We start from the raw sequence: 27695 nt of genomic DNA, 5'->3' as shown, positions 1-27695 counted from the left end.
TTATCACCTAAAATATTTCCTAAAGCCCTTTATTAGAAATTCCATCTTATTTCTTCTGCCAGAGTTCCCTAAGATACCCTGTGACAAGTATGGAAAACAAAACATTTATTTAAAAAACATTTTAGCTCTGTGTTTAATGCACTCTATGTAGTATGCAGCTTCCTCAGGAGTCGCCTACTTGCTTAGTCATTCAATGTCATTCAATATTCAAATTTAATCATTACTGATACAATGAGCAAACCCAAGATAAACATCACAAACTGTTTATTGACCAGAAAGATTAGTTCTCAGCTTGGATACACAATGATGATGTGAGGCATGATGAAACAAACATCTAAGAGTAAGTAAATACATGCCAATAAAAAGTGACCTGAAAAAGAAATAATCACAAATGCCCCATATACTTCTCATACCTGTCAACATCTCTAACGCAAACCACAAGCTGTCAGTTACATTACTTCTCTGGAGGGTTATTTAAAGGTTAAAATCTCTGCAATAATGCTATCAGATAAACATTGGGCAAGCTATCCCCAAAATGCTTCCCAACTTGAACATTCTTTGATTCTATGAATGATTTTTATGGAGTTGCCAGAAAAGGAACTACTGCCTGAACTACTGCAAAAAATAAGCATATGAATTCTAAAGTCTCAATGAGTGACAGACCCTAATTCCCTAATATGTTTTATGGTTTGTTTGTTTTTTTTAATGCCAGTTAAGGGTTGCTTTAAACACTGAGTTTAGGATTTTCTCTTTTATTACTCCTATTCTATAAGCACAGCTTAGACGTATGTACTATAAGAAAGGTGACCCTGGAAGAAGTTTCTATTATTCAAATATAAAAGATATGTCATTAAATTAGTTATACATTTACATTTTATGACAATATTTACCTTTTCTTGGGCCTTTAAAAAAATAGTTCTTATTGCACATTCACATTTTAATTCAGCTAAGATGAATCAACTCATTATAAAGGAAAATATTTTGAGACTTTACAGCATCTCCAAAGAAATAGATTTAAATGAATGGAATATGTGGGACTAACTCTCATCAAATAGCAAAAAACATGGATTGTCATCACGCTCGCTGCCCAAGCTCACCAGCTGCTGACGCTGATCTCCTTCCATTACTCATATCAGCAGCTGACAGTTATTTATGGTTGTTATCATTTTGATAAAACTCTTTAATTCCTGTCTCTTTCTTGGAAGGCTGCATCAAGAGTACAGTCTCTCATATAGTTGTCAGAATCAAATAGAACTATGCATTTAAAGGTGAATAGTACCTCTCTTAGACATTTGCGTCTCCAAGCTAGTTCATCTTATCTACCCATCATAATACCTCTAGAGTTTTCTTTTTAAAACCCACATCTGATCTGCTTACTAACCTGCTTAAAATATTTTGATGTCTCCTCACAATTTTAAGGAAAATTCCAACGTGCTTTAGCACGACATGAGTCCACTCCCATCCAACTTCACAGTCTGATCTTCTGCACATTCTGCAGATGCATTGTTCCTTCCAGCCATAGAAAACATAACATGCCCACTTGGCATGGGCTAATCTCTATGCCAGGAAAACCCTTCTCTGCGATTTACCTATTAAGTGATTTAGGTAAGTGATTTCTACTCTTCCTTCATACTTTTCGTTCAAATCTCACCTTCTTGGTGTTTCCTTTATTAAGCCCTTCAGACAGAGTTTGGTGCTGTCTCTTCCCTATTCTGAACTTCATGATGGTGTCAGAAAGACTTGGATAAGCTTATATCACTACTACATGAACCACCATTTCTGTTACTACACCCCTACTATTACCATGCTATCACTAGTAGTAGTATTAGTAGTGTTACTACCTGTATTATAGGCTATTATTTATTGAACGCTTTTCATAGGTTATACTAAGCACTTTAATAATCTTACATAGTACTCCTAATAACCCTATGAAGTAAATATTAGAGTATCCAATTTCCTTTTTCGAAAACTTCATTTTAAAAGAGGCTAAATCATAGTACAGTCAGCAACTGGTAAGAGTTCACACAGGATTCATACACTTGTTCACATAACTACCAACCCTATAATAAAAACTATTATGAGTTGCACCTCCTCCACTAATGACCTGTATGACCTTGGATGTGAGTTTGACTGCTTGTAGACTAGTAAAGTTAGTGAGACTCGACAAAATCTAAGAGTACCCCCAGCTCCAAAACTCTATAATTCTAAGTCAAATACTTCTCTGTGTGCCGGTATTGCCAGTCATAAAATCGAAACAATTATTTATATAATATATAATAACTGAATATAGTTATTTTAGTTAACTATGAAGGAAACTATATTGTAAATGATTGTAAGGTACCTACATGTGGCATGCTTATCAAATACTCTTACGATGCACTATAAGTAATATTAAGTATATATTTACATTTTCATTCAGCCAATATTTCCTAGGCACCAATAAAGGGCAGGCATTCTAGGAAAATAAAAGAATAGATTATCCCTACCCACGAGGAGCACACAGGGAAGACAGAGCCAGTAAGTAAAATGCAGTGTGGTACACTCCTTCTAAAGTGTCTGATCACATGAAACACAACTAGCCTCCCACAACCATGGGAACGCCCACTGCTTACACCGGTCAGGACTTTTGTATAATTTCAGGTTTCATTGTTAAAGGAATTTGTCCAGTTCAGTGTTCTCCATATAAGTCATTTAGGGTGCCACCATCATGATTTTGCCATATTGATATTACTTACCTACTAATGCCTACTTCATACCTTTCTTCAATTGACTTTCATTAAATTATTAAAATTTAAATTTCATACCATTAAACATAAATAAAGAACCAGTAGAAGCTTTTATAAATAAGAGACAACTGTGAAATACATATGATGGAAACAAAAAGCCTTATGAAATGTTATCTAGATTGGGTTGCCTGTCCTACCTCCCCCATCCCCAAAGAAAGACACTACACATGTGAGTGTTGTTCAAGACCAGGACCAAAATAAAACTTTCTCCTTGATGTGTTCAGAAGGGTTGGAAAGGGACCAAAATTCACATATGATTCAATATTGCTTAATGATCTTGCATATACCACCTAAGTCCTCTCATGCACCAGGGTATGTGCCCCTACATATGGAAACACTGCCCTAGCTTAAATCCTATGGCAAGAAAGAGGAAAACCTGTGGGCTCTGGAATGGCATTGCCTGGGTTTGACCTTGGCTTCAGCATTTTCTAAATTTATAACCTCAGACAAGTTATACAACCTTTCGTGAACCCAAACTGGGAATAATAAAAATACCTACTTAAAAGTTATTTGAGGATCAATGCAAAAAAAAGACTCCGAAATATGCTTGAAACAAAAAGGGACTCAAACATTTATTATCAGATGATTAATAAAATATAGGAGATTAACTTTGTTAAGAGACAAAAGAAGACTGTATTAGTTCATTTACATATTGCTGTTAAAGACATACCCAAGACTGAAAAGAAAAAAAAGGTTTACTGGACTTATAGTTCTAGGTGGCTAGGGATGCCTCACAATCATAACGGAAGGTGAAAGGCACATCTCACATGGCAGCAGACAAGAGAAGAGAGCTGTGCAGGGAAACTTCCCCTTATACAATCATCAGATCTCATGAGACTTATTCACTATCATGAGAATGGCACAGGAAAGTGACTCCATGATTCAGTTACCTCCCACTGGGTCCCTCCCACAACATGTGGGAATTCAAGATGAGATTTGGAGGTGAGGAACTTGTTGAGAACTGGAACAAAGGTGACTCTTGTTATTTTTTATCAAAGAGACTGGTGGCATTTTGTCCCCACCCTAGAGATTTTTGGAACTTTGAATTAGAGGGAAATGATTTAGGTATCATCCCACCCCTGGACCCTCCCAAATTTCATGTCCTTACATTTCAAAAGCAATCACACCTTCCCAACAGTCCCCCAAAGTCTTAATTCATTACAGCAACAGTTCAAACTCCACAGTCCAAGGTTTCATCCAAGACAAGGCAAATCCCTTCTGCCTATGAGCCTGTAATATCAAAATCAAGTTAGTTACTTCCTAGATACAATGGGGGTACAGGCATTGGGTAAATACAGCCATTCCAAATGGGAGAAATTGACCAAAACAAAAGGGCTACAGGGCCCATGCAAGTCTGAAATCCACTGAAGCAATCAAATTTTAAAGCTCCAAAATGACATCCTTTGACTCCATGTCTTATATCCAGGTCACGCTGATGAAAGAGGTGGCTCCAATGACCTTGGGCAGCTCTGCCCCTGTGGCTTTGCAAGGTATAGCCCCCCTCCTGGCTTCTTTCACAAACTGGCATTGAGTGTCTGCAGCTTTTCCAGGCACGTGGTGCAAGCTGTTGGTGGAGCTACCATTCTGGGGTCTGGAGGACAGTGGACCTCTTCTCACAGCTCCACTAGGCAGTGCCCCAGTAGGGACTCTGTGTGGCAGCTCCAACCCCACATTTCCCTTCTGCACTGCCCTGATAGAGGTTCTCCATAAGGGCCTTGCCCTTGCAGCAAACTTCTGCCTGGATATCCAAGCATTTCCATACATTTTCTGAAAACTAGGCAGAGGTTTCCAAACCTCAGTTTTTGACTTCTGTACACTCACAGGCTCAACACCACATGGAAGCTGCCAAGGCTTGGGGCTTGCACCCTCTGAAGCCATGGTCCGAGCTCTACATTGGCCCCTTTCAGCCATGGCTGGAGCAGCTGGGACACAGGGCACCAAGTCCCTAGGCTGCACACAGCACAGGGACCTTGGGCCCAGCCCACAAAACCACTTTTTCCTCCTAAACCTCCAGGCCTGTGATGGAAGGGGTTGCTGTGAAGACCTCTGATATGCCCTGGAGACATTTTATCCATTGTCTTGGGGATTAATATTTGGCTCCTTGTTACTAATACAAATTTCTGCAGCCAGCTTCAATTTCTCCTCAGAAAATGGGATTTTCTTTTTTACTGCATTGTCAGGCTGCAAATTTTCCAAACTTTTATGCTCTGTTTCCCTTTTTAAAACTAAATGCCTTTAACAGCACCCAAGTCACCTCTTGAATCCTTTGCTGCTTAGAGATTTCTTCTGCCAGATACCTAAATCATTTCCCTCCAATTCAAAGTTCAAAAAAAACTCTAGGGCAGGGACAAAATGCCACCAGTCTCTGATAAAAGATAACAAGGGTCATCTTTGCTCCAGTTCCCAACAAGTTCCTCACCTCCATCTGAGACCACCTTAGCCTGGATTTCATTGTCCACATCATTATCAGCATTTTGGTCAAAGCCATTCAACAAGTCTCTAGGGAGTTCCAAACTTTCCCACATTTTCCTGTCTGTGAACCCTTTGAACTGTTCCAAACCTCTGCCTGTTACCCAGTTCCAAAGTCACTTAAACATTTTCAGGTATCTTCTCAGCAGCGCCCCACTCTACTGGTACCAATTTACTGTATTAGTCTGTTTTCATGCTGCTGATAAAGGCATACCTGAGAATGGGAAGAAAAAAAAGGTTTAATGGACTTATAGTTCCACGTGGCTGGGGATGCCTCAAATCATGACAGAAGATGAAAGGGCACTTCTCACATGGCGGCAGGCAAGAGAAGAGAGCTTGTGCAGGGAAAATGCGCCATATATAATCATCAGATCTCATAACACTTATTCACTCTCACGAGAACAGCCCAAGAAAGACCTGCCCCCATGATTCAATTACCTCCCACAGATCCCTCCCATAACACGTGGGAATTCAAGATGAGATTTGAGTGGGGACACAGCCAAACCATATCAATTTTGGTAAAGATAAAATTTGAGCAGGGCCTAGAAAGACAGTTTGATGACCTATCACCGGATGGTGGATGAAAGGATGGGTAAATGGGGACAGTAACACAGCACGAAGGAAATACTTACATAAAGACAAATACCACAGTTCCTCCTTTTCTTTTCCCTAACCTATAAATTCAAGATCTCAGGTTTCTGCCAGTACCATACAACTCTTCACACCATAATACTGGCATTCTCAAGGCCCTCTCATAAGTACCCCAGAGTGAATCTGCTCAATTTCCCAGTCTGTATTTTTATGTCTCTGGTTTTATTTTGTTTCAGCTGTTACAGTGCCTCTTGGTTGACATCAGTGCAAATCCAGGTGCTCATGTCTCAGTAAGTGCCCCAGCTTGGTCAGAATGTATTGAATCAATCAATCTCACCTTTCCCACTTCTTCCAAGCAAGCTGTCCTGCCTGCAGCACCTCCTGCTCTTGAGGTTGAGCATCCCTACGCCTTCTCATGATGCTCCAGGAGGCCCAGAACCAAAACAAAGCATCACGCTCTGTTGTTAATTAGGAAATATTTCTCTTATATTTTGATCTCACAGGGGAAGAATTAAAAAATCATCCTCAAACCAACATCAAGATGACACAGGTGTCTGATAAATGATTACATTTGGGGACATTTATTTTCACAACAAAATTTAGTATTTTCCAATGACTCTAGTTCTCTTAAACATAATTTTAACACACTTGAACAAAACAGAAAACAACAATTCTATAATTATAGATCTTACAATTCCAAAATTAAGTGATTCCTTCCAAACTTATACTGCAGTCTATGGTTATCTCTAAAAATCAGTTATCTTGACATGACTTCTCCAGACTGCTCATACTTAACAAATTCCTTTACTCTCTTAAATTTAGTTTACCTCATATATTGCTTAGAAATTCTGACCATAATTTATCTAATTTTACTCCTACATATACAAACATCAAATTAACAGAATCTATAGTATTATAATAGCCAAAGACAGAATTAAGTAAGGGATCTAATTTGGATTTTAAATTCTGGGCAAATAGTTTCTTTGTTAGCACATATGATGCATATATTTACATAAAACCATGTCACATGCAATGCATGACTACAAAACAACTTTATATCCTAAAGTTAAGCTATTTTTAAAACTATGAACATAGCTATATAAATGGAAAGATTTTTCCCCTAAATTCAAGACACAGTTTGACAGGTTTTGGAATGCAAGTGAAAAGAACGTGGTCACAAAATGCATGTTAAAGTCTTTGTTTCATCACACTAGTCATGTGACCTTTATCTGTGTGAGCTGTAGTTTTCTTTTCTAGAAATTGAAAAGACTGCATAAAATGAACTCACAAGTTCTGTAATTTTACTTGCTTTGTGCTCTTATTTTGCCTCTTTCCTCTTCCCAGTTCCCCAGGATATCTATTTTATATGCATGTTTTGTTTTTCCAACAAGTATTTATTGAGTGGTCACTCTGTGCCAGGAAACTAGCTAAGCACTAGGCATCATAAGTTTAGAAAAAAAAAAAATGATCCTTGTTTACATAAACCTTGCAGTTCGGTGGACAAGATGGACATTCAACAGTGAAAGACATGATATACCATGATGTTGAGGAGAAAAAGCCTTTCTACAACCTGTAGATTATAATTGGTAATCTAATTTAGATTGGAGGGCATCAAGGTCACAAAGAAAAAGTAGTATTTCAAATGAAGCATAGAAGGAAGCACATTCCAACCTTCTAGAAGTACAGTGGGGCATGTAGAACAGCCCTAAGAAAAACAGAGGTGGACAAGGTCAAGCAACTGACTGGTAAACAACATAGCCAGGGTGTGGCATGTAAAGAGGCACAAGCACGAGTGAGGCATCTTTGCTGGATTATCAGAGATGTTAGATTTTATTATAAGTGCATGGAGTTCACTGGGTGGGGACATTGATCCTGAAGTCAGCACCTGGCTCCATCACTTAATATTGGGTATTCTTGGACAGTTTCTTATTTAGAGTTATTTGTCAGATTAGATATATTGATGTATATAAAACGCCTAAAACACTGCCCAGCACATTGTAAGAACTATGTAATGTTTGTTGTCATTATTATCTTCATCCTTCCTGGCTTCACCACACAGAACAACTCAGAAGAAGGAGCACCACACTCTGAACATACGGAGCTTAAGTTCTGGGCTTATTTCTCCCTTTACAGACAGGTTCAAAAGTAAAAGGAGGGATGTAGGCTTCATGGTCCATAAGAATGTGAGCCTGAAATCCCAGGAGGAAAATAAGTAGGAGAGTTTTGTTGGAAATCACTGCAAGACCATTTCATTATCAGATTAACCTAGAGATGCCAGTTGTTACATAGGAGACAGAGTGAGGTCAAATACAAATTTAAAAATAAGAGGCTTCATTCTCCCTGTTGAAAATGGGGGAAGAGATTTCACTTTCCCCCTTTTTCTTAAAGCATTTACCTTAGAAAGCTTGTATGTACTTTCTCATCTCTTTGAAATGTTTATAAATCCTTTCGAAGATTAGATAGGCCTTTGGACAGCTTTATGGCCCAGGAATGTCTTTCACAAGGACCTAGGAACCATCTTTTTGAAATGTTAACATCAAGAGAGATAGCATCCCCATCTCCCGGTTTTTGTAGGGTAGGAGCTTAACTTCTGTAGGCACCTATCTTGAAGTGGCAAAACTTCCTCCTGCCATAAAGAAATGACAAACTTGTTTTTCCTCCAATAAAGCTACTTAGCCATGACAAGTGGTCACCCCAATTACCAGGTAAAGTTCGGATGAATCATGTGTGTCATATAGTATTGTCAAGTCCCTCTTACTTGAGAACTAGTTATTTTGTCTCTTGAAAACATACATACAATGAGTAGTAACTGCTTGGCTACACAAAGGAGTGAGACTTCTTTCTCTTTGCGATCTCTTAGCAGATTGCGTGTAATGCACACCACATTCTGGTTTAATAACTGAATACTAAAAGTGTTTTTCTTCTGTATTACCTATGTGGAGAAGATTTTTAGATTAGGAGAAGATTTTTGTTTTAAATTATATTTCCCCAATAGTAGGAAGCTAGGGAAAAAAAGAAAAGAAAAGAAAACTTGCTCCCACCATTATAAAAAACAAATGCTGGATAATCTGACAAAAAGTTTTTAAACTTTTTTAAATGCATCAGAGAACAAAGTTATAGGATGAGCAATTAACCCAAAATTTAAGGAAAGTCTGACATCTCCAAGGAGGATGGAATGTAAGCACTTGCTTCCCTGGGGCAGATGCCAAAAGCTAGCTGATAAGAAGAATTCGGCTGAAATGTTGAACAAATTGTACAAACAATGAACTATCCAAAAAAATTAAGAAAAAAATCAGTTTACAATAACAACAAAAAAGAATACAATACTTAGAAATGAGTACCAAAAGCACAGGCAAGAGAAACAAAAATGAACAAGCAGGATTACATTAAACTAAAATGCCTCTGCACAGCAAAGGAAACAATCAATAGAGCGAAAAGGCAACCTGTCAAGTGGTAGAAAATATCTGCAATATTTATGTATTGAATATGTTCAATAAAAATTAACGTATTAAATAAGGGACTAATATCCAAATGATATAAGGAACTCAGACAACTGAATACCAAGAAACAACCCAATTTTAAAATGGGCAAAGGAGCTGAATAGATGTTTCTCAAAAAAAGACATACAGCTCTAGCTCACCAATCCCTAGCTGAAGGAGAAGTGGGGTGAGTTAGGCGGTCTCTATGCCATACAGATTGCCCTCAAAACAACCTACAAAAAAACTACAAAGGCCAGTGTGCCATCTACTGGATGGGTGACGAAACTTCACCGGTAACAACCTGGATACCAAGGCACTTGGTGAAATTAGATGTTATCAGAAATCCACTGAAAGCCTAATCCATAAACTTTCCTCCTAACGTCTGGTGCAAGAAACTGCTGAGGACTTCAAAACAGAGCAGCACATCCAGAGCACAGCTACTGGTGCTTTGTGGGAAACAAATGAGATCTATCATAATGGCCTTTCTGGAGACACCGAGCCGTGTGCAATCCAGGCCAAATGTGTAACAATGATGCCAAAAGACATCCATGCTGCATTCATGGAGAACTTGCTTGACAATCCACTAAGATGGGAAACATTCCATTCTCAAAGAAAAAAATAAAAAGCTCTTCTTCCTCTTATTGGTATTTCTAAGCATCAGATTCCCCCTGCCTCCACCCCCATGGAGTCAAAAGGCACCTAAGTAAATGACAGTCAGTGAAAAAATAGGGAACAGAAACCAGGTATTAGCAGTTTCTCCATTTTCATTTTCGTGTGAATTTGTAATATAAATGCATGGAAACAAAGTATTAATGCACACCAAATGTTTCAGCTGAACAAGTTTCAGCAGTTCACCTTTATAGCAGTTATAAATAGCTGTTAAATTTTTCTGAACAATGCCAGCATTTGGATTTTTAAAAAAAACAAATTTCTTGACAGCAACTAACTGGTGTTAGTAGCACTTTTATCATACAGTAAATTCCATCCATTCACTATATTTTTCTGAATAATTCTACATGCAAGTACATGTTTTTAATGTTGTTTTGTGCTGTTCCTGTCAGTTTATTACCAAAATGCATTAAGCTATTTTTAAAAAGCAGAGGAGTTGGCCCTGTGGTGGCTCATGTCCGTAATTCCAGCTCCTCAGGAGGCTGAGGCAGGTGGATCACTGAGGTCAGGAGTTTGAGATCAGCCTGGCCAATGTGGCGAAATCCCGTCTCTACTAAAAACACAAAAATTAGCTGGGCATGGCGGCACGTGCCTGTAATCTCAGCTACTCGGGAGTCTGAGACAGGAGAACCGCTTGAACCCAGGAGGCAGAGGTTGCAGTGAGTTGAGATCGCACCACTGCACTCCAGCCTGGGCGACAGAGTGAGACTCCATCTCAAAAAAAAAAAAAAGACTTACAAATAGCCAACAAGTATGTGAAAAGGTGATCATCATCGCTAATTATCAGGGAAATCAAAATCACAAGCTATCACCTCATACCTGTTAGAATGGCTTAATCGGACTGGGCATGGTGGCTCCCACCTGTAATCCCAGCACTATGGGAGGTGGAGGCGAGTGGATTGTTTGAACCCAGGAGTTTGAGACCAGCCTAGGCAACATGTCAAAATCACCAAAATACCAAAATACAAAATACAAAATCAGCCAGGCATGGTGGCACATGCCACCTAGGACTCATGCCATGAGTCCTAGTTACTCAGGAGGCTGAGGCAGGAGGACCGCCTGAGCCCAGGAGATCAAGGCTGCAGTGAGCCATGATTGCACCACTGCACTCCAGCCTGGGTGACAGAGTGAGATCCTGTCTCAAACAAACAAACAAACAAACAAAGAATGGCTTAATGGCCGTTGGTAGTTCAAAAAGACAAAAGATAAACATTAGCTAGGATGCGGAGAGAGAGAAAAAAAAATGTGTACCCTGTTAGTATGAATGTGAGTAGGTGTAGTAATTATGGGAAAAAGAATTCAGGGTTTTGCTTTGTTGCCCAGGCTGGTCCTGAACTCCTAGCCTCAAGCGAGCCTCCTGCCTATGCCTACCAAAGCACTGGGATTACAGGCATGAGCCACCATGCCCAGTCTATTCCTATTTCATAGATGGCAAAAGTGGACCCTGAGTTTTTAAAACTTGCCCAAGCCTAGCCTGCCCAGAAAAATTTCAGCCTGCACACTCGACAGAAGGGCAGGCCTGGGATGCTAACAAAGACAGCCTGGCCCAGAGTCTATGCTGTAACTACTGTGACACATTTGGCGTCACTCCCAAGAAAGGGCAGACCTCCTTGGTCCTTCATACTGTGTCCATGTGCATCTCAAACGGGCTGGACAGACAAATCATGCGCTGGTGTGGCAGAGCTTTCCCCGTCTTTACATCTTCACGCAGACCTGGAGAGAAGAGAGCTCGGGTGCCCAGCAGGTTCACCACAGTGGTGCTAACTTACTGTCTGCCTGGTTTGCCAGCAAGTCACAGGGAAGATCATAGAATGTACTTAGGAAGAAGTTTCTTTTTAATCAAGTATTTATTGCATTTAATAACAGGAACTCACATAGGAAGCAAGAAAGCGAAAGTGAAAGTAACATTATGTATACTTTCCTCACCTCATGTTTTATTGTGTTTGAATAGAAGGTGAATCATGGAATGGTTTACCTGGAAAATTACAAAAGTGAGAGCTTAATAACTTTTTCAAAATGTAAATATCGATTTCTCGATTATAAAGTAGAGCCTTCCGATGCCCCTAAAATGGAGAATACTAAAATGTTTAACAAAAGGGTAAAAATAAGCTCTACTCCTACCAAAAAGAGTTAACAATTATATCATTTTGGGTAGATAACGTTACAGCCTTTTAAAAAATAGTCACACCGATGGTTTGCCAAGTTTTATAGGATACAAGGAGAGCGGACATTCTGCAATCAGAAGTGCCTATGCACAAACAGAGAAGCAATCATGGTATCATCCTAGGGGACCGTGGAGCCTGGGAAACCAGATCATCCCTGGGAGTCCCCTCATGTCTGAACAGCCAATTACTGATATACAAGATACAATGTGTTAGCCTTATTGCTGTCCAGAAACCAACATTATTTTTATGACTTTATGGAGACATTTTTTTAAGTTAATGTGTTGCAGGGAGTAGGAGAAATCTACCTGGAGTGTGGGCAAGTTATTAACACGTGAAAAGTAAAAATGATAATAGCTAATGCTTATAGCGCTATGTGCCAGCCACTGTTCCGAATGCAGCCCAATGATTAACTCTTGTAATCTACTCTAGTATTCCCATCTTATAGATGGCAAAAGGGAATTGTGAGTTTAAATAACTTGCCCAAGACCAGCCTGTACCATAAAATTTCAGCCTGCACACTCGACAAAAGGGCAAACCTAGATTCTAACGAAGGCAGTCTTGCCCAGAGCCTATGCTGTAACCACTGTGACACTGTCAAGTGGTCAGAAAAGGACTGTCTGAAGAGGTTGTCCATAAGCTGGGACCTGAAGGAAGAATGCACAAGCAGGGGGAACAGTATGGCAGGCATACAGAACAGCGCAGGTGGGAACAGTGCAGCACGTTCAGGGAACTAAAGAAAGCCATTGTGTGGAGCTGAGGCAGCGGGAAGGAGATGAGGCGACATGAGATGGCGGAGGAAGAAGGGACCAGGTCATGGAAATGAGGAAAATGTGTATGCCAAGTGTGAAGCGACAGTGCTCAGAATTCCACGCCCTAACTCTCTCAGACCTATATCCTTTCCACTTCACATCACTGTGGCTTAAACCCCCACCCAGCAGATACCCACAGTGGTTTCCCCACTGCCAGCTTCAACGAAGACCTGAGATCTTTCCAAATGAAAAACCTGATTCCTTCACTTTCCAATGTCTAAACCTTTGGTTGTCACCCCTTGCAGGATTAGGTGTCAATTCTTTAGTGAGGCTTAGAAGCCCCTTCAGGGTCTGGCCCAGCCTCCTTTGCAGTCTCAGCTCCTGATATTATTCCACACCCACACTCAACCTTGGCACAGGCCATTGGAATGCTCTCGTACCACTTGCCAGCCTGCAATGAATACATTTCCCCCATTAATCACTACCACCTTAGTTCAAGATTTTGTGTTTATTATTTACTTCCAATGCAGATATTAAATTATTCTTTTTCCCGAATGTCAATCATGCTTACAGAGCTCTAGTCTTTGGCATTCTAAGTGAAATAATCACTGTCCTTGGAATCCAGGTTTTAAAACATATCAACTTGGGTTCACTACGTATAATCCAAACTCCTGGATTTCCAGGATTTCTGTGTGTGCTTCAAGCTGATGCTCTGTATCAGTGCCACAGGCAATCTAACTACCTGGTGTTACACATCACAGAATTATCCACACAAGCCTTCCATATTCTTATTCCCAGGAGGGCCAAATCTCTCTCCTAGGAACTCTGTATTCTTGAGGTGTATCTTCTTGTCTCTTGAGGTATTCCCCTCTTTTGAATTGAAAACTACACCTTGGAGTTTTTCTTTATAATTCTGTTTTTTCTTTCCTTTAGTTTTCCACTTGCTTTTTTAGTTTTTTCTCTTTCATAACTCAGCCTTCTCTAAATTATTGATTAAAATAAGTAAATTATTTATTTCAAATCCAATTCTTGACATTTTACGAAAACTTTCAGATACACTAGTAGATTGTAAGTTAAGAACCTTCAAGGGAATTATGGTAACACTAAACTATAATAGTGAAACAGAAAGGTAACTCTTAGTGAACAGAAAGATATTCTTGAGTATCAGCTGTGATTTTTGAGATTAAATGAACTTCATAATATAGGAAAAGTACTTCAGAATTCTTAGCTTAGAACTGTCATAATTTTAACTCAAGAAGAGGAAAATGGCCTTCCACATTAATTTTCTTCAAAGTTTATTGAGTGTGCCATCACTTCTATTTCTCCTCCAAAGGCGAATCTTCAGAAACCCTTTAATCACCTAGCTTTACTGTTTCACATTACAAGTTACAAACCTCAGAAAATAAATTTTTCATCCATGTTGATGATGTGAGTGACTTAGATCTGTAAACAAACTATAAAGCTTTGGACAAAAATCAGTCATTTCCACAGAAAATGCCCTAAGATTTCCTTTTCTCCACTGTTCTTTGCTTCAGTTCCTGATAATTTTACAAGGATCTCCTGAAATTCAATAGGTCCTTCATTTTCATCAAATGTAAAATCAAACTTAATCATTATATAATCATTATATTAAAATGTGGGTAAATTTGAGAGCATTAATTAACTCTTATTGGTAAGTCTCAGTACAAGACACTGAAGGCAAAGAAAGAATAATAAGATATAGATTGTTCCCTTAAAAAGATAATAGTAAGATATGGAGAAGCAAACACACAGAAGATGAACTAGAAAGGAGGAAAATAAAAGCCTTGAAAGTATAAATAAGGATTAAATACCAACGAATGAAAGGGAAATCTGAGCAGTTAATTTTTATCTTTAAGTTCACTGATGTCTCTCAGGGATATAGTTACAGATTTAGGATTGTTTATCACTGGATTAATATAGTAGCATTTCATTTACATAAAAAATTAAAATTACAGGTGTTTACACATTCAAGCCATTCATTCATCCATAATCCATTTTTGAGCTTCTCCTAGGATATATGGAATTGGGACCAATTTATTAATAGGATGGTTTAGCAAGGACACAAAATAGCTTCTCTAAAAGTGTTCTGTATTTTATTTCCCTCTCTAAACATTTATTTCAATGGACTTCTAAACTGAAGATTCCTTTTGATCTCTCCTATTTTCTTTACATATTTTTCCTATGAGGTAAATAAGCTTTTATCTGATTCTTTGGATGAGGCTACAATACCTCAACTACATTAATAGCTGCCCTTCTGACAAAGTGGGTGACACATTGTCCAAAAGAAAAAAAGAGGAATATGAAACTGGGAAACAAAGAAAAACATCAAAATTAGTTAATAATCAGATTGCTACGTTGTTTTCTACTTTAACATTTATTATCAGGATAGTAATTGTTTTGTAAAAATGCTTGTAATATGTATTACCTACATGAACACAAGGTGGTATAATTTCTTTAACAAACCAAAAGAAACTGACACCTTAAAGTCTTCAAAGAAGATCAAGAGTAAATATTTTGATAAGTTTTATTAGATGCGAAGAAGTGTGTGATTTTGTTTTCCTTTGCAACACAGATGCAATGTGCATTGGAAATATAGGCAGACAAGGTTCAGTGCAAAATGCATTGTGGTCTTTCTCCCTACTATCAGGTTAGTGAAAAAGTAATTGTGTTTTTTGCCATTACTTTCAATTTTAATTTTCTATCTAATATCTATTAGATAGAATTATGTGAGATATTTCCTGGTATAGGATGTACTTAACTCCTTGGGGGAAGTGTGCCAAATAAAACCTTTAGGGAATACTTTATACATCATATTACCATTCTTCTGTCTCAGTAATTTCTCTGCTTTCCTGCTACTCCATCTTTCCCTCCCTGCCACACTGACCTACTACCAGGTGGTCAGAATGTTAAAGTGGTAAAATAATATAATGGGTGAAAAGGAGACGTAGGGCCTTCCAACTCCCTAAACATATAAATGCTCACAGATATTTTGAAGTCTCAGAATTGACCCAAGTGCTAGCTGATTAAAGGAAGGCTTTCATGGGTCTCAGTGTCAGTCACAATAAGGGTCTGATCTCTGTCCCAGACTCTCCCAACAGATGTTGCTGTAAATGTGAGTTTCTCAAATCTATTGTAGAATGCAGTGACAGACACACTTTCTCTGGGTTTTAGCAGCAGGTTAATTATCCATCTCTTTTTTAACTATACAAACTTTTAAACTTACCCCAATAGCTGCTAAGATTGGTGCTTGATAGATCCACTTGATGTCTCCAGCACTAAGTTCCCAGCACCTGCGACATTGAAAAAAAAAAACTGTCATGAATAAATTGGCAAAGCAAATAGGTAGTAAGAATTAAGTAGAATTTTAAGTTTTACCAAAAACTCCAGCCCCACACTTCCAATTAAGAAACAAATAGACAAAGAAATCTTATCATAAAACACCCAAGCCAGCGGGGCGGGGAAAAAAACATGTGGCGGGTATTGATTTTCATATTATTAGCTACCCCTTGAAGATGAGTAGAGAATTATAAATATTAGTGAATTACTTTTATTGTGACAAAAGTTAAAAACCATGTTTCCAGAGCCACAAAAAGTAATCGTTTTCTAAATGTCATACAATTCATACTTCACTTTTACTATTATTGGAATAAGCCATAATAATTTAAATTCACTGATAGAGAAAGTTCTCTCTCTCAGACATTACAGCAATTCTATTTTACTTCATAAATTGTAGATTCCTTACAATAATGCAAGTTATTCTTATCCATAGTAATGCAATAGAGAATGAATGCAAATTATTCTTGTCCATAGAAATGAAAATTAGCTGTGATGTTCAGTGGAATGTAATTGATTAGTATCCTGAAAATATTGAGTAGTTTTTGCATTTATTTGTAAATTTTGGTATTTATTGTACTGAATGTAAATGTGGTTCTTTAGATTTCTCCTTTGAATCAACCATAACATCTTAGTAGTTCTCTCATTAATTAATGAGGTTAAAGTATCTAGAGAAATGCAACTCAAACCCACAATGAGATATCATCTCACACCAGTTAGAATGGCTACTATGAAAAAGTCAAGAAATAACACATGCTGGCGAGGCTACGGAGAAAGGGAACCCTTATACACTGTTGGTGGGAGCGTAAATTAGTTCAACCACTGTGGAAAGCAGTATGGCGATTCCTCAAAGAGCTAAAAGAAGAGCTACCATTCAACCCAGCAATCCCATTACTGGGCATATACCAAGAGGAATATAAAGCATTCTACCATAAAGACACATGTTTGCAAATGTTCATTGCAGTACTGTTCACAATAGCAAAGACATGGAATCAATCTCAATGCCCATCAGTGATAGACTGGATAAAGAAAATGTGGTACGTGTATACCATGGAATATTATGCATCCACAAAAAAAAAACAGGATCATGTCTTTTGCAGGAACATGGATGGAGCTGGAGGCTATCATCCTCAGCAAACTAACACAGGAACAGAAAACCAAATACCACATGTTCTCACTTATAAGTGGAAGCTAAATGATAAGAATTTGTGAAGACAAAGAAGGAAACAACAGACACTGGGGTCTACTTGATGGGGGAGGGTAAGAGGAGGGGGAAGAGCAGAAAAGATAACCATTGGGTACTGGGCTTAATAACTGGGTGATATAATATTATGTGCAACAAACCTCTGTGACGCATGTTTATTTATGAAACAAACCTTCACATGTACCCCCAAACCTAAAATAAAAGTTAAAAACAAAATCTTTGACAGATGTTCATTTTCTATTTGTATAAGATCCATGAGCTTATCTTAATTTTAAAAAGTTTGTTTTTAACAGTATTTAACTTAAAAATTATATAATTTGCCTATTTTTTATATTTGGTGCTTCCCTTCCACCCTAACTTGAGTTTAAGTTCTACATGGGCAGAGATCACTGTTGTTTTTGTGTTCTGATGTATTGCAAGTCCTAGAACAGTATGTAGGTAGTCAATAAATATCTATTGGATTGAATTGACATCAGCTGAATTCAAATTAAGTTTTACTCATGCTCACCGAATCTCCCAATCTGGTTTGTACTAGTAAAGATCTTACACTAGAATAAATAGCACAGAAATGATAAGAAACTAGCACCACTTGGCACTTTAATATAGCACTTGAAACAGTCTTTTTAAACTAAAGACACATAAATAAAAGTCTTAAGTTTATTTCTCTTTTCACAAAACCCAGTATTGATTGTGGCAATGATAAATAATAAAAAGAAATTTGTGGGATACAATGATAATTTTTAAACTCTAGATAATAAACATAACGAAGTTACTTTTTTATTAATGAGCAAGTTATAGATAATAAAATACCATCTTGACTATTCTTTAAGGGTAAAACATTTTCAATACACACTAAGAACTACATTTTTTTAAAGTTTAACTTTTACATATAGGAATATGTTCTCATTTTTAAAGTCAAACTATATAAAAAGACAGCCATTGAGATGTCTCAATCCTCCCCACATTCCTGTCTGCCTCCTTACAGATAACATCTTCTATTACCTTATTGTGTATGCTTCCAATGCTTCTTCATGCATATGCAAACAAATACAAAGGTTATATTCTTACTTTCCTCTATCATACAAAACTGTCATGTATGCACTATTCTGCAATTTGCTTTTTCCTTTTACAACTGTATTTTTTATTTCTTTGCATATCCATACCAATTGAGCTCAGTAGCTCCGCACTCCACTGGGAGAATATACCACAGCCAAATCAACTGGAACCCTACACTAAAATGTAGTTCTGGTTCAGCCAAACTGAAATGCGCATATTCAATGGACCTGAAGTTTGAATAACATGGAAATTTAAGAACAAAAATGTTACATTTGCATATTATTGAACATTTTCTGGCATTATTTACATGTATCTGTTTTTCACATTATTTAACCAGACAAGAAAGATAAAAGACAATGTTACTGAATTATGCAGAATCACACTACCCTAAAAAAACTTTCTACCATAAGGAAGGTGGCATATATCATGTGACTGTAAATTGAACATTGATTCACTTAGCCAAGATCTAAGCTACAAGGGTTTCAGATTCCATAAATTTTCTTTTCAGTTTTTGACATTTGGTAATATCTTCACAGTCTTCTTTCTTTGCTTTAATGGTATTTTGTCATGGTGTCTCCTAACACATTGGGATTCAATTATGCAATACAGGCTCTATCAAATGCTTGCATTTGGAAGTAGGTCAAAACCAGCTACCTCTAAAAACATAAAACACTTCTCTTTGATGCTTTTCAGTGTCAAAGTTTCAAATTTGCCCTGTGATATAAGAAAGGAAGCTGAGATTTCAAACCTTTTAAAGAAAATGCTATTAATGCTTGTTTTTAGTTAATTCTTCAATGTTCCCACTCACACTGTCTTTGTTAACATGTCCCAGAAACTACTCTCTGTTCAAATTTTTAATAATAAACTTTAACCTTCCAGGAAATGCAGTTCTGGATGGTGAAGCAAGAGATACAAAGGTCTGACTAGAAAGTAGGACTTCCTACAGTCAGGGTTGAAAACAGGTGGGTTGTTCTGCCCAAGGGATCCAGAGAATTGAATTGGCTGAGTACTACCTTCTTTCCACAACTTATACAATCAGTAAGAGTAGAAGAAGTGAGAGAAGCTGACCCCAAAAGCCTATGCAGATGTTCTAGAAATGTCAGATGGCTTCTTGGTCCTTTGCAGCCCCCACCTTTGCTGCTGGATGGTGAAACAAAAATATAGCAAAGAAGTAAAGAAGTTATGGGTTTCTCCTCTCACTGGCATCTCTTATCTCCTTTGAATGAAGCAAAGAGAAGATAATAAGATTACCTTGTAAGGTGTTTTTGCTTTTGTAAGTAAAAAGAAAGAGAACAAAATTGCTCACTGTTTAATTTAATTTGCCCAACCTACTTGATTATCTTAGCTGACCTTAGTAAAATAACACCCTTTTTTTTTTTTTTTTTTTTTTTTTGAGACAGAGTCTCCCTCTGTCGCCCAGGCTGGAGTGCAGTGGCATGATCTTGCCTCACTGTAGCCTCTGCTTCCCCAGTTCAAGTGATTCTCCTGCCTCAACCTCCCAAGTATTTGGAATTACAGGCATGCACCACCACGACCAGCTAATTTTTTTTTTTTTTTTTTTTTTTTTTTTTTTTTTGCATTTTTAGTAGAGATGGAGTTTTACCATGTTGGCCATGCTGATCTTGAACCCCTGGTCTCAAGAAATCAGCCAGCTTTGGCCTCCCAAAGCACTGGGATTACAGGCATGAGCCACCACACCCAGCCCAAATAACACCTAATAGAATTTTAGATCTGAAAGAGACTTCTTTTGTATATCAATAGAGTTTAACGTATCGTTTAAAACTGGGTCTGATATGCTTATCTCTAAATGGCCAAGATGCAGAGAAAATCAGAGGTTTCACTTCGAAAGGCCAGATTAGAAAACAGTGAGTCTCAAATGTAAGACATGAATATGAACCCCATCCATCCTTTGAAGATATTTAACTTCTGTTCTCTCCCGCGAATGTTGTCACATGGCACTATATAGGTCAGATAACACCCAAGAAAACCCACAAAAACTCCATCTATAGAAAAGCTGAATTTTATGTGAAGTTGAATCAGGCAATTTTGAAATCTTCTCAGGTAAGTAGTAATATAGCTTATGTTTATAGGCAAAATTAAATATAAAATGACCCTTCATCCAATTATCCCAGATTTGGGCACTGTAAAATTCAAGATTTTATTCTGAGTAAGTTAGGAAGAAAGTGAAATATTTTGCACGGTGGTCACATGATGTAACTAATTGAATGAATGAGTCAAAATTCTGCTTCAGTCTAGCTGTAAGCTTTGAGAATGTGTCCTGATGTCTCTGGATCACATTTTACTTATCCCTAATACAGGAGGATTGAACCAGAAAATGCCTTCAGTCCTATCATCTCTGAAATTCTGTATCTAGGTCATACAGTTACACATCTCAGAATATGATCATGATAGCATTAATTAGTACCTTTTTACTGATGCCACCTCCCTCCCATGTAAATCAAATAGCAGCTGTTGCAAGTTTTCTTTGCAATTTCCAATCTCACTGTGTATATATAGCAATAATGATGTCAATGTAGATAACATCAACCCTCAATTGTTAACAAATTCAAATAGCATAAAGGGATCAAAGCAAGGAAAAATCCAAAGCCAACAAGTTTTAGAACTGAGGGAAGCTGATGAATGGGGAGCTTTGAAGCAAGTAGGAGGAAGGCTACTCCTAAAGACAATGACTCTGTACAGTTCCAATTTTCAGAAACAGTGAGTGACAGGTTCTTTATAGAGTTTAGGTATTCACAGCGTGTGATATTTTTTTTCAGTGTATAGCAGACAAAATAATTCCTGAAGGAAATATCTAGTAACTCAAAACAATATATTGGCTTCAATAAAGTTCCCAGGAGATAACAAAAAGGGAACTGCTATTACAAAGCATACACAATCTATGGATATTAAATTGTTCTCTATTAATATGAAAGAATTCTTGGCATTACTGCATATATAGGTTAAAACTGCCTCTCTTTAAATTACCTTTTCTTTATCATAAGTGTGTTAATCTGCTTGACATGTGATAGCAAAATACCACAGGCTGGTGCCATAGCAAAATACCACAGGCTGAGTGGCTTAAACAACAGACGTTTATTTTCTCAGTCTGGAGACTAGAAGTTCAAGATCAGGGTGCCAGCATGGTCCATTTCTGGTGAGACCTCTCTTCTTGGCTTGTAAGTAGCTTCCATCTCGCTGTGTGCTCACATGACCTCTTCTTTGTGTGCACAGAGAGAGAGGGAGAGCCAGCCTCTCTGGCATCTCTTCTTATAAGGACACTAATCCTTTCATATCAGGGCCCCACTCTCATGACCTCCTTAACCCTAATTAGGTCCTTATAGACCCTATCTCCAAATACAGTCACGTTGGGGGTTAGGGCTTTAACATGTGAATTTTGGGAGACATAATTCAGTCCATAGCAATAAGCTTGACCATGAGAGCAAAGCGCAGGTACCCGGATGCTTTTCTACTTTTTCCTTTTCTTTCTTTGACTCATCATTATTTAAAATAGAAATAATACCCAAAAGATGAATGTTTTCATGTTCATTCATCATATAGCCCCTCAAGAGAAACACAGACAACTAGGGGACTCTGGTCAAAGTCCATTTGAGACAACTGAAAGCCTTTACCAGGCAGCCTCCCTGCAGTCAGGCATGGAGGCACTTGAGTCAGACAGAAGCAAAGGGCGATTTACAAGCTATCAGACACTTATAAGGAATGATAGGAGATGGGTGGTCAAGATTTTTTCTATTTATATATGATGATCGGGCCTTAAAAGTTACTGGTTCTTTACCCACAATGAAGGTAACGTTTATGGTTTGTCTAAAATGTGGAGTTTACAAAGCCCTTTCGTAATGGCCTCTCATCTAATTCTCAGATCTGTCCCCTGCTAACTCACAGCATTAGTCATGGCCAAGAATATTATTCTCATCTTACAGATGGAAGACTGAGGCTGAGAATAACTGCTGCAAGTCCTGAATGGAAGAAAAACCACATCTCCTTATAACTCACAACTTGCATTAACTCAAACTTTATCATTGCTTAATAGATACTGAGCAAAGAGAGAAAAAATGGTCAGCCGAATCTAGAAGAATTGATCAGCATGCATTGAAGAGTTATCTACTGTAAAACAGGGAATTTCATTTATGCCCATTTGGAATTAATGGTTTGTTGGAAAAATGAGACAGTTACACTTGCACATTAAGAGAAATAAGATGGTAGATAAGAAAGGAATAATTATATAATATGTATACTAAATGCTGCAGGAATATGATAAGGAAGATTTATATGGTGGAATAGTAGATTTCAAACACACTAACAAGGTAGAACATTTGTAGTTACAGTTTTCACCATAAAATGCAAATATATTTAATTTTATCATTTAATGTGTGAAATGCAGATATATTTAATTTTATCAAGTGAATGAGAAAAACATATGCCAGGAGACAACACTGCATATATACATGCAATACAAATACACAGGCATGAGCTCATATGTCAACAAAAAAATGGGAATTGTTGAAAAGTCCATGGTAGGTGATAACCTATTTCTGATTTACAGAACAGAAAGAACTAGAAGTTTCACCTCTCTGAGGTAAAAAGACAAAAGTCTAGACATAGTGAAGATAAGAGAAAAATTGTCTAGTGTACTCTGGACATTTTCCACTGTGCACTCTTGATTACCAGACGTGTTAAATCAACTGAAGAGTGAGAAGCTATCAGTGATATTATAAAAAGAATCCCTCTTCAACTCTACTATTCCACATATAATAAAAATTCCACTTATCTCAATAGAAACATCTTATCTGCCTATAAGTATTTTCTGAATGCCTCTAGAGCCTGAATGTCTGAGATCAAAGTCCTTTTCTATCATTCATGGCTGTGCAACCTTGGACACAACTTCTCTGACCTCAGTTTCATAGAGTTGATAATGAGTTTTAATTTACTTAATTTTGCAAAATTATGAAGTACCTGGAATGTGGTCAGCACTCAGAAATACCAGCAACTGTTTTAATTATTACTTTTCTCCAACATCAGAACATAATTCCCATGTTCTGGTAATTATCTTTACAAAATGCAAATTTGCTGTCATTATCACTGAACAAAGACCAAACATCCTAATCTGGCCTATGAGGGTCTATAAGGCCTCCACCCCTCATCTTTTCTGCAGCCTAATTTGTAAGCTCTAGCTTCAGCAGAAGCAGGTTTCCATCGACTTGACAGGATAAAAATCAAAATATTATAAGCTAGGATTAACGGAAGGATGAGTTTGGCTTTCTAATGAAATAACAATATACAAAAATGCTGTTTTTAAATTCTTTAGGCATTACCTGTGAATACAAATTAATGAAGCAAAAGAATAATACTTGTTAATGAGTATTTAGCACTTACTACCAGTATATTCCAAACTTTGCATTAGGTATTTAACACACATTATCTCATTTATTCTTACAACAACTCTGTAGACAGTAGTATTCATTTTAACTGCATTTGACAGCTGAGAAAACTGAGGCTCAGAGAGGTTAGGTTGTACATCTGCTGTTCCAGAACCAAGAAGTAGCAGAACAAGCCTATAAGACACCTGTACCTGAGCTCCTTCTCAGCACACTCCCATTGAGTGCCAGGTACTACGCTAAGTGTTCACAATAATGTATTAATGCAATTTGTACATTATTATCTCTGCTTTATACATGAGAAACTGATACACAAAGAGATCATGTGTTTTGGGTCCCTTGGTCCCAAACCTAGCAAAGCAGTTAAATCAAGATTTGAACTCAGGTCTGTCAAAATGTAAAGAAAGGATTCTTTACTATTCAATGCAAATGTACCCTTTATACTTAAATGGTTCTTTAAACGTATTAGGTGTACCATGATACATTAAAATGAATCCTTAAAAATGATACATTTTAAATGATTTACAGCATTGTTGCCCTGTACTTTAAAATGATACATTAACTTAGCCCGATGCTACCTGGAAGAACTTAACGACTCACAGTTAGAGATAAATTCCACTTCTAATGTATGTTTATTATTTTAAAATATTTAATTCTGCTACAGAAGATATGATAACAAATGGGAAGGATGAAACCCACAGTTTGCATTAAACAGAGATGAGTTAGTAGACCACATGTGTGTAAAACACAGGTACTAAAGATACATGAGGCAACTGGGCTCTAAATATTCATTATATACTAAATAAACAAGAGCCACGAACAATCCCTGACACACAGAAAGTTCTTAATATTTTTGAGGGCATCGTCAGCCAGTGATTGATGCAACTCCTTCCCACGTGTCCTTTTCCCAAGGGCCACAAATAAAACCCAGAACTTCTCTGCAGGCTAATTCAGAAGCTACCACTGTGGCCAGTGTACTTGCCCCTCCATCTCTATAAGGCAGTAAGTATGTGTCACTGGCCCAGGGCACCAGATTCTGTCTGTAGTTCTGCTTCCTGCCACCTTATCCCTGGTCCTCATAACCACACCATCCACAGGGAAAGCTGATGTGGCAGAGAGAGAGCGGAAGTATGAAGGCTGCTGATGTGGCAGAGAGAGAGAGGATGTGTGAATGCTGCCTACGCTAGGAATCAGGTAGTGTGGTTCTTCAATCTGCTTGCACTAAATCCTAAGTGGATTATCTTACCCATCTCTTTCCACTTGCTTCTTACACTACATTTTAAATTTATTTCATAATCTATGGAGGTCAGGCACCTGCATCTAGTCTGTGAGTGTTTCTGCTCCATGACCTCTGGAATAGACAGCTTGCTGGTAATGTGTTGGAAGCTACCATTGCACCAAGGTAATTTTCTTTGTGGCATCCCTAAAGAGCAATGGCATCAAGAACAGTAGCTAGTGTGAATTCTGAGCAGGAAGCCTGCATCTTGAGGACATCTGAGGTTCTCTCTTTTCCTCTTCCTTTTCACTCACCTCGCATCAGCCAGGGTTGCCCGTGCCACAGCCCATGCTGCAACAAACGCTGCTGGAAACCCTGCAATCAGAAAATGATTCAGAGACTAGATTTATTTTAAGATTAAGGGAATTTTTTCCTCAAATTCACCATACATAGGAATATACTACTAGCAGTTCAGAGAGAAAAATAGACATGAAAATTTCTGATATGTGAACAAGAAAAGTCCACTTAATTTTCAATCGTGTCAGTTTGAGAAATTATCAAGAATATTAATGTTATTTGTTCCTCTAGTCTGAAGATAAAAACTGGCCTAATTTTTATTTGAGGGGTGTAGGGAAAAGCCATATTTGGAGAAGAGTGAAGTTCCTAGGGTTGGAAGTAGGCAATGGTTAGCGCATTTGACTTTGACTCGTGTCACGCTGACCATCATACGTTCTCAAAGACTGAAGCAACAACAGAGACTCCTGAGAAGCTGAGGGATGCTGTTGTTTAAAAACTTAGAACTTTTTCATCCTAAAAATAGAAGGCCTACAGAGGCAAGTTATAAAAATCAGGAAGCTTTAACCAGTTTAGTCTCTTCTTTTAGTTCATATTGGCGCAAGATAGAAGCATTTTCATGCATTAATTAAAAGGAATGCATTTTCATGCATTCCTTTACAGTCTTCTAATCGAGATATTTGTCCTTCATAAGTGCTAAACACCTTCTGGGCTTGCAACATCAAATCCATTATACCAACTTTCTTTTGCCCCCCAGTAAAAGTTCACTGTCCAGCTCATGTTGTAGTTTAAACTCTAACATAACACACACGCAAAATCATAACCATAACTTTTATGCAACACTGCAGTAGGGAACTGAAAGATTTAAGAGATGACTTTTCTTATGTAGCCTTTATGAAAGAGGTTTAAATAAAGGATATACAGAAACCATAAGGAAAACATTTTAGAATCTAGGAAGCACCTTACAAAAGGGGAAAACAAAATTTTGGTCTAGGCAAGAACATTTTTTATCACGCATACTTTTAAATTCTTTACCTTTAAAAAAACACATTTGTAATTTTTTAGATATTCTTTCTTAGTAACAAAGTGAACAAAAAATAGGCTTAGAAAAAGAAAATTTTCAGAAAAAGATGAAAATAATGATATGCACAATCATGTCTTTGGTCTCCTTGGTGACCATCTAACTTAAATTCAGCCTGCCTATATTTCTACTGAATTTTATGATTCTATATTCCAATTTTATTTCTTGTTTCTATAGTATTCTTTTTTTAATCTGCTCAAATTCTGTGTTCTAGGAATTTTTTGTCAAAATAGATCTACCTAATTCTGTTTATTTCTTAGGTTCAGTTTGCATATTCTATGTATCTATCAATCACATTTCTCCATTAGTCATTTATTAAGTGTCTACTTATGTATCAAAGATTGTTCTAAATCATATAAATAATGAACAAATAAACAATATCCCTGTTTTCTAAAACTTATATTCTGGTGAAGCAGTCAAAATTAACAAAGCAACTTCAGTTGCTTTTGGTTATGAATTGGTGCTATGAAGAATAAATAAAAGTGATACTGTGTAATGGGGAGGGGACAGCGGCTTCTGGTAGGATGGTTAGATATAAATGCACCATACAGCCTGGCATAGATCCTACCATATGGCCTGACATAGATCCCTCAGCTGTTCTGTCTTAGTTATCTTCAAAAAGTGTCTGCCTGTCTTTCATCAATTTTCACATTTTATCATTCTTATATCTGCATCTTCTGCTTCCTTTACAGTCTTCTAATCAGGCACTTCCTAAATGCTGTTCTATACAATATTTACTAATGGTGCTTGAGTTGGCATTATGTTTTAGATGATAATTACATCAAATATGATACATAGGCACTATGTCTTTATGGAATTGGCTTTTCTCATCTTCTTAGAGAATCTTATGCATAACACTAGCATAAAGACTATCATGGAAGAATAAAGAACAGAACACCACTTTGGGATCCTTTAAGGATTTTTGATCACCAGTCTTAATATGACATTGTTACATAATTTAGAACACAGAAATAAAGGCAAAAATACTTGACATGTAAATGTTATTTTAAATTTAAATGTTAAATTAAGTAAATTTAATATAAATTTAAATGTTATCCAATATGTGCATTTACTGAAAGTTTAGTTATTTTTCTTTTTTTTTTTTTTTTGAAACAGAGTCTTGCTCTGTCACCCAGACTGCAGTGCAGTGGCACGATCTTGGCTCACTGCAAGCTGCGCCTCCCAGGTT

General features: G+C 37.4%; 1 protein-coding gene across 4 annotated transcripts in view; it reads right to left on the bottom strand.

Moving 5' to 3' along the window:
- The window catches only part of PTH2R (parathyroid hormone 2 receptor), a 138562-nt gene that overhangs the window by 17699 nt on the left and 93168 nt on the right, over nt 1-27695 (bottom strand). For all 4 annotated transcript variants that reach the window (XM_030916653.1, XM_030916652.1, XM_030916654.1 and 1 more), the window contains 2 exons: nt 25446-25506; nt 16153-16219 (listed from right to left, as the gene is read on the bottom strand). In XM_030916653.1, coding sequence (XP_030772513.1) covers nt 16153-16219; nt 25446-25506 — 128 coding nt within the window. The remainder of the gene's footprint in view (nt 1-16152; nt 16220-25445; nt 25507-27695) is intronic.

The sequence above is a fragment of the Rhinopithecus roxellana genome, chromosome 14, assembly GCF_007565055.1.
Source record: "Rhinopithecus roxellana isolate Shanxi Qingling chromosome 14, ASM756505v1, whole genome shotgun sequence".
NCBI classification, from domain to species: Eukaryota; Metazoa; Chordata; class Mammalia; order Primates; family Cercopithecidae; genus Rhinopithecus; species Rhinopithecus roxellana.
The sequence above is the reverse complement of the archived record's forward strand: the minus strand, read 5'-3'. Positions and strand labels throughout refer to the sequence as shown.